Source organism: Perissodus microlepis, chromosome 7 (assembly GCF_051167445.1).
Source record: "Perissodus microlepis isolate ML-2025 ecotype Zambia chromosome 7, ASM5116744v1, whole genome shotgun sequence".
NCBI classification, from domain to species: Eukaryota; Metazoa; Chordata; class Actinopteri; order Cichliformes; family Cichlidae; genus Perissodus; species Perissodus microlepis.
Window position 1 is genome coordinate 2,571,637 of NC_140467.1, and position 13,424 is coordinate 2,585,060.

The 13,424-nt window shown below is 42.6% G+C and overlaps 3 protein-coding genes across 4 annotated transcripts in view; 1 reads left to right on the plus strand and 2 right to left on the minus strand.

Annotated features, from left to right (window-relative positions):
• Nucleotides 1-901: 901 nt before the first annotated feature.
• Nucleotides 902-2,657, plus strand: ribc2 (RIB43A domain with coiled-coils 2). The gene is made up of 7 exons (XM_084932774.1): nt 902-1,100; nt 1,206-1,287; nt 1,382-1,702; nt 1,794-1,912; nt 2,010-2,183; nt 2,289-2,455; nt 2,543-2,657. The coding sequence occupies exons 1-7, from the start codon at nt 984-986 to the stop codon at nt 2,610-2,612; spliced, it is 1,050 nt and encodes a 349-aa protein (XP_084788900.1). The 5' UTR covers nt 902-983; the 3' UTR covers nt 2,613-2,657.
• On the minus strand, nt 2,461-7,093 carry ada2a (adenosine deaminase 2a). 2 transcript variants are annotated; one of them, XM_084932773.1, is made up of 10 exons: nt 6,812-7,093; nt 6,216-6,535; nt 5,828-6,044; nt 4,990-5,203; nt 4,751-4,878; nt 4,419-4,509; nt 4,176-4,284; nt 3,853-4,010; nt 3,537-3,739; nt 2,461-3,448 (listed from the first exon to the last, which is right to left on the minus strand). In XM_084932773.1, exons 2-10 carry the CDS (start codon nt 6,517-6,519, stop codon nt 3,358-3,360), a joined length of 1,515 nt encoding a protein of 504 aa, XP_084788899.1. In that variant the 5' UTR covers nt 6,520-6,535; nt 6,812-7,093; the 3' UTR covers nt 2,461-3,357. The 2 variants fall into 2 exon arrangements, with proteins under 2 accessions (XP_084788899.1, XP_084788898.1); XM_084932772.1 differs by having other exon boundaries at nt 6,838-7,092.
• A 543-nt stretch (nt 7,094-7,636) lies between these two features.
• Nucleotides 7,637-13,424, minus strand: part of cecr2 (CECR2 histone acetyl-lysine reader) — a 32,461-nt gene continuing 26,673 nt past the window's right edge. The window contains exons 17-19 of the mRNA XM_084932776.1: nt 11,259-13,287; nt 10,880-10,936; nt 7,637-10,745 (exon numbers count right to left, since the gene is read on the minus strand). Coding sequence (XP_084788902.1) covers nt 10,885-10,936; nt 11,259-13,287 — 2,081 coding nt within the window. The 3' untranslated portion in view covers nt 7,637-10,745; nt 10,880-10,884. The remainder of the gene's footprint in view (nt 10,746-10,879; nt 10,937-11,258; nt 13,288-13,424) is intronic.

The window sequence follows — 13,424 nt, forward strand, 5'->3', positions numbered from 1 at the left end:
TTACTAAATGTTGTAAAAAAATGACTCGAAAAAACATGTTTTTGTAAGGTTTTGAGCTAAATGTGGAAAAATGTTGCCGTTAATTTCAGCATGTTTCATTTTACAAACGGCGCCCCATAGTTAAAATGCAGCCACCAAATAGCGAGCGACAACAGATGCCGTCAATGAGCATAGGGAGGGAGGTGATAGAGCCTCGCTTAAACCATCCTGCTACATGTGTAACGTTGATAAGGTCTCATAAAGTCTGCAAATTAGGTCAGAAGCTACATTGTAACCAAATGCAGACAGACTAGCTAATATCACCTGTTACTTTTATCCGTGAACTCGTGCTTCATGACATGTCCAAAAGGAAAGTGAAGTCAACTGAATCAGCAGTACTGGGAAGCATTTGTGCAGGGTGTCCAGAACTTTATTGCCAATCAGAGAGCAGAGAATTATGCTGAGCTTGTGTATAACATGCTGGAAGCATTTCAGCTCATGAGTACCAGAATGTCAGTGGAGATGCACGTTTACATTTCTCATCTCAACCAAATCACGGAGATGTCATCGATGAGCATGGGGGAATATGTCATCAAGATACAAAAGTGATGGGAAACCGACATCAGGGAACTTTTAATCTGAGCGTGATGGGAAAATACTGTTGCGTGTCCCTCAAACATCTTTTCTTTAGAGCTTAAGTGGCAGGAATGTGCTTTAACGCGGAATAGAAATATCAAAACTAACATTATGGGAGAAGGAAAAAGGATCGATTGGGTAGTTTGGTGATGTTCATCTCAAAAACATGACGAGCAAATGTGAGTCGGTCTGCTTTCATTAACTGAAATGTTTCGATCCGAGGCATCTGGGGTGAGTGCTCCGGAAAAAGCCGAGGTCTTACGACGGCTCGCGAACACTCTGGTGTCTTAGCAACCAGTGTGTTTGAAATCTAAGTTTCCGATGGGAGCAAATCCTCAGCTAAATTGTAGCCACCGCTGTGAGCCAAAATGCTTAAAACGGAACTACTTTCAGAGCGCCTCGCCAGAGCCAGTCTGGAGAAGCGTCGCAACATAGAGACTGAAAGAAAAGAAAGGATTTTTAATGACAAGCTGAGGACGATTGGGGTACGTGTTTGAGGCTCTGCTGTGGGTCTGAATTAAACAGAAGTGGAAAGTCTGCGGCAGAGGAGCTTAACGCATTGTGTTTGTCTCTAAATGACTGTTCTACAGGTTGACAAGGAAGCCCTAGATGAGCAGGTGAAAGAGAAAAGGGAACAAGTAGAAGCTGCAAAAAAGGAACAAAACGCTTATGGTGAGTTACTTCAAATTTGTTTCCTGATGTGATGTCATTCAATCCTTCATTAAAGTGAACTGTGATATATGTGTGTCATGTGATCGTCATGCAGATGCTGATATGCTCCGTTATGGCAAAGTAGCTTGCATTGTCGACAGCCGCCAAATGAAGGAGAAGCGTGCACTGGAAAAAGCCGTTGTCGCCTACAGGCAGCAATACCAGCACCCTGAAGATCGGCGAGAGTATGATTTGAATGATCCCAGCCGTATTAAAAAAGTAGAGCAGAGTGATGCACAGATGATGCCTCCTGGCCTGGTGGGTGAAGACCCGGAAAGTAAGATCAGGCAGCAGAACCAGAGGGAACAGCTCAGAGAGTGGCTCACCCAGCAGCAGACTGAGCAGGCAGCGGAAAGGCATCAACAAGAGCTGGAAGGTGGGTTTTGCCTTAAAACCATGCTTGATACACATGCTCAGTTCAAACACAAAAGTCAAGCTCACGTCATAGTCTCTACTGAAATTTTTAGAGCAGTGTTATGACCAAAGCAGAGTAGAAATGGACAACAGAGCTGTGCAACTTCAGAGCCTTGAGATAGAAAGGAGAAAGGCAGCTGCCATCGCCACTAAAGACTTCAATCGGTCTATGGTGAGTCAGAGGAATTTAACTGCATTAAACGCTGCTATAGGCTTCAATAAACATTTTTTATTTCCACCTTGTTACTCATGTGTCTCCATGGGCAAAGGCTGAAGAAAAGCGCCGTCAAGACAAAGAAATCAATGGCAGGCAAAGCCAGTTTCAAGGTACCCCGAGTACGGTGGCCGTGCCCGGCCTGAGTCCCAGCAGTGACAGGAGAACAGCTCCTGAGAGCCTGCAGCAGATCATTCAAATCCAGAAATATCAAATGGAGGAGAAGAGGGTAAAAAAAAATACGTTTGCACTCAAAACAGTGTGGATTATTTAAAAGGTAGCCCATATTAAGCATTTTTTTTTCCTAATGCGTGTGTTGTCTGTGCATGTAAAGAGAAAAGAACTGGAGAAGAAACAAGAAGACGAGTGGCACGATCGCGTGCGCCTGAACTCAGCTCGTACCACTCTGCTTATTGAGAGGCAGCAGGCACGAATGAACAGGCAGCTGAGGCGAGACCTGGACAGCGCCAACGCCCAACTGGCCGAAACACACAAACAACAGTTAGTAACTTTTGAGCAAAATTGTTTTTATTAAATTTAACACAGTGTACAATGTCTCGCTGTTTTTAACAACGCTTCATTTTTAAGGAAACCAGACATTAAAAGAGGATGTATTGATGACAGCTTCTTCTCCAAGTTCAACACCTGCAGCAGATGAGGGGTGATGCACTGCTCTGATACCAGTGATGGTGTTACATAAAAAGAACAATGAATAAACGGAATATCACAGTGAATAAACAGCTGCTTTTATGTGAAATGTAGTTCAGAACATTCATGTTTGCATGATTTGAAAACTATTAATTAAATTTCAGATACTGCTTTAAAAAGTAGCCTCTGAAAGATGATTACTTTTTATGTTTCAAGTCTTTCGCGCAGTTTTTCCTGCATAAGCAAATATTAATTACTAGTCAGTTGAAGGCATAAGTGTTAAAATTACATTCAAGTAAAAAGTCTTACAGATGTTTTTTAAAAAATGCTGTCTTTAAAGGAAAATGTTCCATAGGTCATGATTTAAAACAAAAAAAGCTACCTGTCACGCTTATGCAACATGCGAGAGAACCACAGAGAGAATAATAAAACAGCAGTTAACAGCTCAATCACTTAAAGCTGTGTGACACTGTTACTGCATTTAACATGGCATTGTGAGTCTGTTCTACCTTTTTTAAAGGCTTTTTTTTTTCCACAGTAGCCGACATGTTATGACACATAATTATTTCATTCATTACAAAACATTGTGGGGAACAACACTATTTGCGCCGACCACAAACCTGCTCAGTGGCTGTTTCAGCAGTTTTTGACATTTACACTCATGATTCAGCTTCGACTGTCCTACAAAAGGCCCCTTTCACAGCAGAAAGGACTGCTTGTATCATTGTTTGTTGTTTTCAAATGCAAGTTTACTACTAAAAGGCATTTTCAGAGACAAACTTATCCCATCTTCTCTGCCACAGAGACAGTGCTTTCTCCTTTTGCTCGGGAGTCAAAGAACTATACCTGAAACACAGACACGGGAACATCAGTCACCCAAAAGCATGCTGGCACATACAATGCAACTACAAGTCACATCTTAGTGGAGCTTCACCTGATAGAGTTTATGGCCAGCTGTTTAAGGGAGCCTACATGGGAACGCATGCCCCCCAAACCAACGAAAGCTTCATAGAAGTCATAAGAGAGGCCAAATGCACCAAATATGGCGGGGTCATCAGAGCTGATGACAACCGGGTGGTTTTCAGACATTAGTGCAGCAGCTGGATGGTTTCGCAAGTCTTTGACCAACTTCAACACCTGGGCAAGGGTATGTGGAAGGAGAAGATGAGACAAAGGGTTTTAGCCCACTCGCACTACAAACAGGAAAACATTACCATCCATGTACAGTATAGTGGCAGATAGCAGTGTACCTGGTTGGAGATGGGGCACACCTCCACAGCAACCCCATATTTTCTAGACCACTCTTTGGCGACTGGATGGCGCGTTAGTGCAAATCCATGTCCAATGCGTGACGTATTAAAGAGAAGAGCATCCAATATGTTCTGATCTACTTCCGTACCCTGAGAATCTGCACACAGTAAAGACAAAGAAAATGAATGACTTACAAATACTTTTTTGCACTCTCTGGATTAAACATATAGTAAACTTCACATTTGTGCAGTTTTACATATGGGGGTTAAAAACAAACTTATGATTGTTATACTGGTACACTGGAACCATGATGAATTCTCACTTGTCTCTCCAGCATGGAAAAAGAAAGGAAGTGGGACCCCTCTCTCTACAGGGAGCGACAAGGCATCTCTGTAATACCACAGGGGTCTCCCGCCATCCTCCCAACCCACCTGTAACGCAAACACAAGTTTTTGTGTGTTCTTGTTTTCAACAAATATAGAAGCCATGACACCATTTCAGTCCATTTGGGATCTTCCAGCATGTTTTGTTTTCAATGATTTCAAACTGTAAAAGTGTCTCTTACCAGATCAAAACCAGCCATGATATCAGGAAAGTCTCTGTACAGCTCCATAGCCTGCTCCACAACTTTAAGCATTGTGTTAGTGTTTATTGTCCTGAAATACACAGGAACAGAATACTTTATCAATTCCAGTTGCTCCAAGACGGTAAGAACAGTAACTAACTAACTTAAATAAGTTACAAAATATAACAAAATAGCTCCAATAGTTACAAATACCTCTAATTATTATAGGCAGAATTGATCAGTGATTAAATCCGCATTTTATCTGTCAGAAGCAGTGTGGAATTATAAATAAATAGTACTGACTAATTTTTAAAAGCACTCAGAGCAGCAACCTTTTGGCGGTAAAGATGATTCTCACTCCAACAAAGTCAGGATGCTTTGCTACAAACTGCCTTGAGATGTCCTGGCAGGTCTTCAAAGTCCAGGCCTTGTCATAAGTGCGGCCATCCAAATCATATATCTAAATATAACAAAGAAGAACAAATTAACACGTGTGAATCCATTGGGTACATCAGACACACAGGGAAATCAGCATATATAGAGTATAGCTAGAATGTAAGTATTAAAATACCTCTGGAAGTATAGCGCGAAGTTCAAGATACATAACATTGTCCATGTAGAACTGGCTGAGGCCCTGGTAGAAATAGTCTTTGAACACAGGAGCATAAGTAACCAGACCATACGCTGCCTGGAAGGTCTCTTCAAATATACTCCACACCACAGTCTGAGTGGGGTACACTGCCTCTGGATCCTTATCAGTGAAGAGCGTCAGGTTGCCCATGATGCTAAGACCAAGTATGCAGATATGGTTGTGATAAGACCAACAACTGGCTTATACTCCATATATCAAACATACACAAAACATTATATTGTTAACATTTTCCTCAGGTTGAAGTTAAAACTATGCAGGATTATTATTAACTCTTTGAAAAACAACAATCACTAAATTGTCAAATTAAACCGTCCTACCTTTCATAATAGCCGGGCTGTTTATGATTACGATAACAGACTTCATTCCCTTTAATGAGACTTCACCTTGTTCCTAATAGTTTCAGTTAACTGATAATATCCGGATGTAATATTTCACAGATTTAAAGCCACTTAGTTGTGCCAATAAAATACAAATACAAGAAGGACAAATTGATACTGTTGCCTATTAATTTTAGGAGGCCAGAGGTCAAAAATCAGAGGAGCACTTGAGGCCATGTGTTACGGGGGTGCTCTCACACATGGTCTCAGCATTGACAGGAAAATGTATGGAAATGCAGAGAAAACTAAATATACCAATAAGAAGCCTCACAGAAGATTAAAGAACTCGGTGGTACGATTACATAAAAGTTACGCAAGAGTGTTTCTGTGTCTACTGTCTCTTTCTAAATTATTATTTTTTGCAACACAGACAAGATCACCTGTTGTCGAGATCTGTGGCGTTCACGGTCTTGGCCCTGAGGCTTTCCAGCAGGGACCAAGAAGAGCAATATGGCAGAGGCTTCGGTTGCTGAGACGAGAAGATGAATCTGACGGACCGGCTAGTAAAGCAAATATAGCAATGTGGCCGATAGCTCGCGTTCTTCACCAGCCATTCTACATCTACCATGGAGAAGTCATGGAGATGTAGAGCTCCACCTGAAATCGTGAATAATAAAATTATAATGAAATAAAAACTGTGATACTCTGCATAAATATTTTGCAACATTTCCTAAATGAGAATTTTGTTATTTTCCAATATCTTTTGGGAATACAATATTATTGTGTCAAAATTAGGTTCTATCCATGTTTCTGTCAGTAGCTGTGTACCTTTAGGCATTTTCTGCAGCAGCTTGAAGATGGGACTGTTCCTGATGAGTTCCCTGGCTTTGAAGAAGTGCATAGCAGGAGGAAATTCCTCTCTTTCCATCTCGTCTTGTTTCATTTTTAACAGGCGAGCATTCAGACGCTGTTCGGCGTCAGTCAACACCTGCTGCCCACCTGTCTGCATGGAGGACTCCTGCTTTATTAGAGCCTCTCTCTGCTTGGGGTCCGGGATGGACATGCCACCGGTCAAGTAGAGTATCGACAAACAGAGCACGGCCGCGTGGGGTCGCTGTAGCGGGGCTGCCATTTTAGGTAGAGAAGAGCTGGTTTAAGACAGAAAACGTCACGAGTTAAGGCAAACTGCGCTGAGAAAGCACGGCAGCCTCTTTGCGGAACAGAAAACAGTTGTTCTGGGGTAAAAATAAAACGCACACCTATAACACCGGCGAAACAGAGAAAACAACCAGGTGCCGCTTCCTCAGCGGTTATTTCCCTTACAAAATTCTATCGTAATCAGAATTACTTTTTACAAGACAAATTCACAACTTCTCACAGCAGACTAAACACAGAAAAACAAAAAGGGGCTATCGTTAAGTTACCTTAGGCTAACAGCAGCCCGACTTACTCAGAGTGTTGGTGCACAGCGATTAGCTTAGCTGGTGAAGACGACTTCGTAAACAGTCCCGGCGAGAGTCGCTTTATGAACAGAGATCATCGGAAAACCTTGCTCGACTATGTCAGCTAAAAACGTCCGCATTCTCTTTTACGTTGCGCTTTTAAGACGACAGACTCACGAAAATAAACACTCTGCGAGACGCAATAACCTCCGTTGTATGTTTTGTCTTTCTCACTCCGTCGCTTTGCTTAGAAGCCTAATGATTGGCTAAAGCTTTTCCCTGGGATAAGTTGATTGGTTACTCTAACAGCGGAAACCAGTCGTCAAGATATATTAGAGAGAGAAAGAGAAAACATAAAGTAACGATTAACCAAACAAGAACGAAAAAATATTTTTGCTGGTGACATCATAATTACCCTGCAAACAAACAAAAAAAGAGGAAAAATACGGAAAATTCTTTCCGTAAAACAATTCATTTCACTGTTTGTAAAACAAAACAAAACAAAAACCTTATGGTTTTGTTAATAATAAAAACGAGCAGTGGGTGGGGCAAGAGATACACACAGAACTTGCCATCCTTGTTTCCTTTGTATAAAAACAAAACAAACTTTGGTTATTGTTTCCACAGCTTCATCATCAAGTCAAGTTTTAGTACATTTTGATCATATAGTAGTTCTTTAGCATTACTGGCATGTTGCGTTTTGCATTTCCTTATTTTAAAAGCTAGTTGCACAACAATGTGCGTAATTGGGCTCAATTAAAGCGCCTTAATTACATGCCTCATTTGCATTTTCTTTCTAATGCCAATTTTGGCCTCATTAGGCCTAAACAAAAGAATATATTACTTTTTATTAGGAGGAGCCCTCTGACGTCACATCTGTGACTCCTGCTGACAGGAGAAGGGTCAGACAAAGCAGCATTCAATCTGTGGAGGGTGTTCATCACGAGGATAAACACTAATCAAAAGTGATGGTGTAAAGCCTCCAAATACATTAATGCACTGTCATGCATCAGCCGTCACATTGTGGCCTTTTTCATTTCATTATTTTTAGCGTTTCAGTTGCTCCAATAGTTATTAAAAAAAACAACAACCCAGTGTTTATTTCTCAAAAAAAAAGGCCAAAGTGATGTTTGAGAAACATTTTTTATTCCTAAGAAATGTACAGTAGAGAAAATACTCCATTCCATTTCCAAAATAATCTATGTCAGTCAGATAAGAACTTGTAAACGTCACTTCAAAATGAAAGACACAGGACTTTTCTTCTCCAATGGCTACTGAGGTAAAAGACGACTGCTTAAAAACATCAAAAACATTGAGAGAAAAAGAGACAGACACCAGAATTATATTAAAACAAAGTCCAAAAATGTACAAAAATTCTTAAAACAGTAAATAAATATGATTCACATTTAATCACGCCTAACTGGGTTACAACTAGTGCAGAGATGACAGCAGAGTAAAGTGAAAGATGAACGCGCACTTCCAGTCATCTGGTGCCGATTGTATGCACCAGAAGAAAAGAAAAAAACATCTGTACACACAAACACACACACCTGTACATCATAAGATATCACAACCTTACAGACCTTATTAAAAAATAAAACAAACTGCCCTTCATACATTAGACAGCACGAGTGAACACACTACCTCCTTAGTGGCCCCACTGAGCTCACCAATACTGCCTATTTTAACAAAATAGCAAATCATCTACGACAGGTCTTCTGTGATACATTTACAAAATTGTCTCATAGCGTCTAGCTTTCCCCGACCCAGCTTCTTTTCTCGAATATTTCATTACAACGTCCTATAACTTAAGACATTCTAATGCTGCCAAACTGTATACAGCCCATTACAGACCTTAGACTGGACTACTGCCCACAACCTGTAGGTGGAATGGCGTTTGATCTGTAGAAGTTAAGACATAGTCCCATCTTAAAATACTAAATATTGTCCATCATTCTCTAATAATATTTTAAAAAAGATGATAAGAATGAAGGTGCAATACCATGGAACAGTGGACGCCTCAGCACCTGCAGACAGCCGAGTAATCACCTCTACTTGAGGTCGTCAGTGAGCACCATAATTAGTCACAGAGATCCGACACACAAGCTTTTTATTTCCCGCCAAAGATGGTAAAGCATTGTAAGGCAATTTCATTCTCAGTTCTACAGTCATGAGATCTAAAAGTGGTGCTAACATCAATTCATGCTGGTCACAGAACGTCACCCCACAGGAGTCTGGCAGAGTACGAGAAGAAGTGGATAGACTTTGTAGATGCCACAGACTGGCTAGATGAGGTAGATTATTCTTTTTTTCGCCATTGCTAAACTTCCCCAGTGGGGCTCGCAGACCAAGAACCAAAATTCATTGTGATGACAAATGATTTGACATCAAATTAAGTGGAATGTAGAGTAACAAATTAGATCCTATTAAAATCCAATTAACTCTGACGAAAGCAATATATTTAAAAAAGAAAAAAAAGGGGCAGTTAATTATTATTAAGGCCAATGACTCTCACAAGTCAACTTCTTCATGAGGTGGATTGATTTGCCACAGCTGCAGTCTCATTTTCTTTATGCTGTTCCTCCTTCAAATAATTCAGAACAGTACCCGTATAAAGAAACTGTACACCCTGAGGATATGTTTAGTACTGACACGGGGAAGGAACCATAAAGGAACAAAGAACTAAAACAACAAACTTGTTGGAGGACACTCGAATAGCCAAATCATTTTTTTGTGTATGCATTTGCTCTGCGCACGTATATACACCAGTGAGTATATCGTCCGAAATAAGTCTGTGCAGTGAAGGGCGGTGATTAATATAGTATACACTCTTAGATACATTTACGCATTAATAAGTATCGACTAAAATACGACTATCCAAGGCCACTTGGTTCCAGGATGTCCAGACTGACAGAAATCCATAGTGCACAACAGAGAATCACACATATATAGATAACAATGACACCACCCTTGCCGGTCCCTCTCTGCTACTCAAAGACATTCAAACAAATGAAGGCAGCTTTGAATGATGCATATACTGTGTGTGTGCTCCAGAGAAAGAAAAACATTAGAGATTGGGTGGAAATGAATAAGAAATGGGTGGGATGATTTGTGCTTCAGATGGATGATCAGTGTTGTTTCTTCTTTCACAAGCAGCTGCTGCGCTGCATTTCCTGTCTACACATTCACTCATACATTCATAAAAACAAACCAAGGCAACTACCAGGGGCTTTTGAGTTGACTAGGTTAGGGTGACAGTCTCATAGTACCTCCTTTTGTACACCTGAGTTTAGATATGGTTGGAGAAGAAAATCGTAGTCAAAAAGAAAACAAACAAACAAACAAACAACCCCAGTCCATCTCCTCTTTTTCACAGTCCTGCCAGTAGGTGCAGTATCCTGCCCTACAGTCAATAGACAGGATAAGAACATTATGTTCAGTGGTCACTAATCCGTCCTTTTACAATCTGACGGCTCATGTCGAAGAGTGCTGTCCAGTGTTCTTGAAGGCAATATCTCCTGTGTTTAACAGGTTGACATAGTGGTTAAAAGGGGCGCCCCTTCTGCAGGAGGTTTAAAGTTCAAATGCTCACGCTGGGAAGCAATCATGCTACCGGAGTGTCCTCGAGCAAGTCAGTGAATTCCTAACAGTTTCACAGCTATTCTGTCAGTGACCTCCGTGAGCTCTTGCGGTGGAGGGCACACGAGAAAGAATTGTTCTCCAAGGCTCAGTAACATTTCACATTTTAATTCTACTTTGTAGTACCAGCTGCCTGGCTGGATTTTTAATTCCACTGCTGAACAAAACTGTTGCACAGTGGCAGAATATCAGTAGGAAATATATTCGAAAAAAGTGTCTCCTCTTCTCAGAAGCGGTTTGGCTCACTGGTTTATCCAGATGTTCGTTGACAACATCTCTGAAAGGAGAACAACAACAATCAGTTAACAATGCCTCTCTGGCAGTATTCATCTTGCCGTTTCGACTGGAAACCTAAAAATCAACAGGGTAAAACACAAGTTTTAACAATTTATGAAATGTCTTTATACTCACTTTAATCACAATCCCTGTTTACTGCCAAGGCCGCTTGGAGCAGCCATCATCTGTTGTCTGTAAATAAATAGACTTGTTAGCTCTTGCAGTCCGAGTGCCATTGGTAGGACAATAAGACTCTGCAACATTATGCTGCTTGGTTAAGACTGTGAGACTGATGTGGTATTTTATTTTCTTATTATAGTGTTAACCTTTAAAACAAGCAAACTAAATTACAGTAGTGATAAGGAATGCCCACCAGAGTTTCTGAGATTCAAGGGCACATTTTCACATTTTGTTTTGACATAAATATATCAGGTAATAAACAGAACATATTTAAGCCATCACAATTAACAACAGTCAAATACCCACTGACAATATAAACTTTGTAAGAATTTACCCTGGATGTATAAAGCGTTCTGGTCCCACACCTCGCTGCTGAATCATCATGCCCTGAAAGTGCCCCCCAGGTCGGGGGTGTCTGTACATGACCATGCGTGTTTGGCCAGGGGAATAGGGAAGCTGCTGGGGCCGCTGCAGAGCTTCCATCAGGTGTGAGTGGGGTCTTTGAGCAGCATAGTGTCGTGGATCAGGGTATGGTTGGCCAGCGTAAGGGGATCCATTTCCAGCTCCACGGGCCTGGGACATCATATGATGGACGACACCTTGCTGCATTCCTGGATGTAAGGCTCGAGGGTCGTACACAAAACCGGACGTCATGTGCGCCACAGACGCATGTGGATGCTGCATGCTACGGCGTTGAGCAGCAGCATTATGGCTGTCGAGGTCCAGGATTTCTTTTGGGCTTTCAGGTTGCTCTGAGCCCTCATTGTGGGGCCGCTTTGCTGGACTGCCATTAATGCTGCTGCCTCCACCACCTTGCTGGTTTTCACACTTCCCTTCCTCTGTGCCTCCAGGATGAGTCCCTGTTTCTGGCATTGGGCCTGGGGAAACCAAACTTGTACTGCTGGAGCCTTCAGACGGTGAGACACTGCTCTCCTTTAGCTGACCATTAGCTCTGGCACTGGCTACAGGTAAGTAGGCATTGTGTGGCATTGCCTGGTGAGACTGATAATGAGGCCGATGCCACTCCTCTGGAGGGTAACCCCCTCTGCCCGTGGCTTGGTTATGGGCCTGAGTTTGGGGATGGGGTTGGGCATAGTAGCGCTGCTGCTGCTGATACTGATGAGGTGGGTACACATTGCCATGACCATGAGGGTGCGGTTGACCTGGCACGTGGTAGGGGTAGGTTGACCCTCCCTGCTGCTGCTGGTAGTTGGTGTTGGGAGCAAGATTGTGGAGAGCATTAATGGACTGGTTATGATATGGGTGGTGAGCAGACGGAGGTATGGACCTATTCATATTAGCCCGGTTGTAGTGTGGAAGTGGAGGGTTCCCCATGCCGTAAGTACTCATAGCTGAATTTTCTGGGCCTTGCGAGTGAGGAGGTACGGCTGGATTGTGCCCATCTGATGGCCCGCTTGGAGCCTGTATTCCCACATTACTACCCACCAACTGAGTTTGATGGCGATTTGGACTAAAAGCCGGGTGTTTATAAACACTTGATGTCATCCTGGTGTGCTGTGGAGACATGGCAGTGCTTCTCGTGTCCAGCCTCGTAGGCTCGCTAGGCCTTTGATCTCCGAGATCAGCTGGACTGGGCTGAGAGGGTAATAGAGGGGCAGGATGGCTGGGTGGCAAAGAGGTCAGAGGGGCTGGGTGTGGGGGTCCAGGCTGGGCTCCTTGAGTAGCACCGTGTGGCATCCCATGCATGGGACTGCTTTGTGTAGTGCAGTGTGGCGAGATGCTTTGGGGGACATGATGAGAGGTTAGCAGAGAATTGTGTTGCTGTGTGTTCTGGTTCAGTGGCTGAGGAGAGCTCTGAGGGTGGCTTTCAGGAGAGGTGCCGCCCGCCTCAGGTTGCTCACGTTTTTGAATGGCTTGCTGGGGTTTGCCTTCCTGATTTACACTTTCTGCGAGTTTTAAGTTGTCTGGCATTTGCTGAGTGGAATTCTGAGCTGCTGCAACATCCAGTGGTGGGAAGTTCTGAGGAAGAAGTGCAAGGCTTGGAACATTTGGCTGTGGACTGTTTGGTTTATGCTGTGGGGGATTGTGTAGAGCAGGATCAGTGATACTTAAGTTGGGATGGGATGAAACAGGAATGGTACCATTACTTTCACTGGCAGAGTGTCCCTGACTATCTAACTGGCTTTCAGCTGAACTCTGTGCGGCCGCTGATCCAGAAGGATTCTCTTCTGACCTGGCCAAGGTTGGGGCTGGGGGGCTCTGCATTTTATCCGCAAGCCCACAGTACTGCCTTGTGGGGCTAGGGTTGGATGGGCTCTCTTGGTTAACTGGAAACATGTTTTTGTGTGATGGAGCTTCTTCAGAAATGTTGCTGGCAGCCATCTTGTTCTCTGACGTTGTGCCTGTTAACGTACAGGAGAAAACAATGTTGCAGGTTAGACTGTTTTACTATGACTAGAAGTACAATGCACACGTTGTCCCCGTTTTATGCCACTTATCCAAAAGAATCACAATACAAATCAAATTTTAAAAAATGTTC